At 64.5% G+C, this 2554-nt stretch overlaps 1 protein-coding gene across 1 annotated transcript; it reads left to right on the top strand.

The window, feature by feature from the left end:
• The first annotated feature begins 508 nt into the window (after positions 1-508).
• Positions 509-1989, top strand: LOC136499519 (uncharacterized). Its single transcript, XM_066495142.1, has 3 exons — positions 509-583; positions 669-803; positions 1381-1989. The coding sequence occupies exons 1-3, from the start codon at positions 509-511 to the stop codon at positions 1987-1989; spliced, it is 819 nt and encodes a 272-aa protein (XP_066351239.1).
• The last annotated feature ends 565 nt before the right edge of the window (positions 1990-2554 follow it).

The following is a 2554-nucleotide window of genomic DNA, read 5'->3' as shown; positions in this document are numbered from 1 at the left end:
GATTGCTCCCCATTGGGAGTTGTTGGTCCATCTCTTCCGGGCGGGGCATACCACCAAGCCGACGGGCATGTCGGGCACGAGGAAAGTGGTGAGGGCCGGCGGCTGCACTCTCCAAGTGCGCCAGGACCGCCAGCATCTCTACATCCCAGCCCAGCTCGCGTCATCCAATCATCGATGGTACACGAGCTGGTTCTATCTCCGCAACAACGACGGTGGACTTCCCCCCTACACTGGGCGGATTGTGGGGAGCTGCCCGGAGAGGTGGAAGTACGACGTCCCGAGGGAGGATCAGCCCAAGCTACAACCACTCCTGGAGGGGCTGGAGAGGTTACAGGGCTGTGGCCTTACTGTGGCCGTGGTCGTGGCCGCCTTCCACCACCGGAGGGTGCTGCCGCTGATGGCTCGGTGGCGGTGCCTGTTCGAGATGAGGCCGGATGAGCCAAATGAGGGCATCCAGATGTCCTCCTTCGCCCTTTCCGATGAGGAAATTCTTCGCTAGGTGGGGGAGATGGTGGAGGCGAAGCTGAGGGGCAGTAACCTGACCCCCTTCGCGATGCGCCCATCATGGGGGTTCCTCTCGCTAGTAAGTCATGTACCACTATAACCCCCGGGGTGTCCACGTTTCTCATTGCTTCATGTTCCCTTATCTGTGTTTGCCGTACCTGCAGGGGATGAGGGACGTGCGAGCCTCCTCGCCGCCCGTTCCTGAGGATGCAAGGTGGCGGGCGTCTAACCGGGCGCACGCCGAGGCGCAGAAAAGGCAGAAGGACGCCAAGGTGGCGAAGCGCACGAAGAAGATCCTTGTGCATGAGGAACTGGATAAGCGCCGCTGGCAGCAAAGGAAGGATGGCCTCCCGTTGGAGGAGTCCCCATCGCCGTCACTATCGACGGATGCCTTGGATGGAGATGACGAGGGCGAGACGGGGCGGGGTCCCCTGGACCATCTCCCTGACATAGGGGAGACGGTGCCTGGGGCGTTGGTAATCAGCCCGGCGCTCCTAGGAGGAGAAGGAGCTGCCCCAGGGTCGGCGGTTGCCTACCTCGGGGCCGAGGCTGACACACCCGAGGAGCGGGTGTTGGGCAAGCGTGCCGTCAGCCCGGTGGGTTTGGCGGTAGCGGTGGAGCAGGTGGCGGCGGGGGCGACGCAACTGCCCCCACAGAGGACCGAGGGGGCACCGGGGTCTGTCGAGGGCCAACCGGCACCGATGAACACGGAGGTCGTGCCTCTGCCGCCGCCACCGTCTTTGCAGACCAGGGTCGCCGTGCCGAAGTGGTTGCAGCCCCGCTTGAGGTAGGCATATTTTTGGTGGAGCCACAGTGCTTTCCATTCATTCTTTTGTCTCGTGCTGACCCTGTGAACATTTTGTCCTTAGTCGAAAGCGACCTGCGGAGGTGCCTACCTTGGCGCCCCTCAAAGCGCTCAAGGTTAACCCCGGCTCCACCGCCCATTGGGTGGGGGAGGCGCAAGCCGCCCTACAATGTGGCGCGGCATCAGTGAGGGCCGACCCAAAGGAGCCGGCCACCCAAGGAGGGGCTGTCGAGGCGGCCCCGACACAGGCGGGGGAGGGAGCGCCTCTGCCCCGCGATGGCGAGGCCTATGGGTCGGATGGGGCTAAGGTTCCCTTGGCTGCCGAGGCCATCGGGATCGAGGTCCCTAGGGTTTCACATGCCATGGCTGAGGCAGCGGAGACCGGGGTGCCTAGGACCATCGAGGCTGCTACTGCGGGCGCCGGAGCCCCGGTGACCACCGAGGCCACGATGGCGGAGGCCGGAGCCCCCGGGACCACCGAGGCCGACATGATCGTGGCGAGGCCATCGGCCCAGGCAGTGGAGATGAAGGCGGTAGAGGCCTCAGTGGCACCCTTGGTTCAAGGCCCACCGTCGTCGTGGGAGAGCACCCGGGAGGTGGAGGTCCTTCCGATCTCCTCCGACGATGCTTCCCGGGCGCAGGAGATGGCCGACGCCAAGGTGGCCGGTGCCGTGGAATAGCCAGTTCCAACCCCGGGCGAGGGAAGCTCGGCCCTCGTGTGGGTATGACCCGAGCCCCGCGGGTGGGATCACCCGCGTGTCCTGTGGCAGAGCTGGGATGACCCTAAGGCGGAGCCTCTGTTTGCCCTCGAGGACGCAGCCGAGGGCGGGCGCTGGGACACGTTCGAGCAGTACCGCTAGCTGGCGGAGCGGTCACTACGGACAACACTGTCCGTGGTGGCCAACGATCTGCCCGGAGTCGCCTAGGTTCGTGCTTTCTTTTCTCATGTGGTGGTCTTTTTCTGAGTTTTCTTTGTAGGGATTGACCCCTGTTCTGTTTCCCCTAGGAGCTCGAGACCTGGTCCCTTGGGAAGTCGGTCTTTCTCCGGCGGGAGAGGGACGTCTGGGACCAGCTTCAGCGGCAAAAGGGCCTTCTTGCCGGCGCCAACGAGCTCCTGTCGGCATGGAGCTCAGAGGTGGAGGACCTCCGCCTTCGTTGTGCCGACGCAAAGGTCGAGGCGGTCACGGCCTAGGAGCAGGTCGCCCCTCTGGCGGCGTGGGTCAAGGAGTTGGAGGAGGAGCTGAC

This window comes from Miscanthus floridulus, chromosome 13 (assembly GCF_019320115.1).
Source record: "Miscanthus floridulus cultivar M001 chromosome 13, ASM1932011v1, whole genome shotgun sequence".
Classification (NCBI taxonomy): Eukaryota; Viridiplantae; Streptophyta; class Magnoliopsida; order Poales; family Poaceae; genus Miscanthus; species Miscanthus floridulus.
The sequence above is the reverse complement of the archived record's forward strand: the minus strand, read 5'-3'. Positions and strand labels throughout refer to the sequence as shown.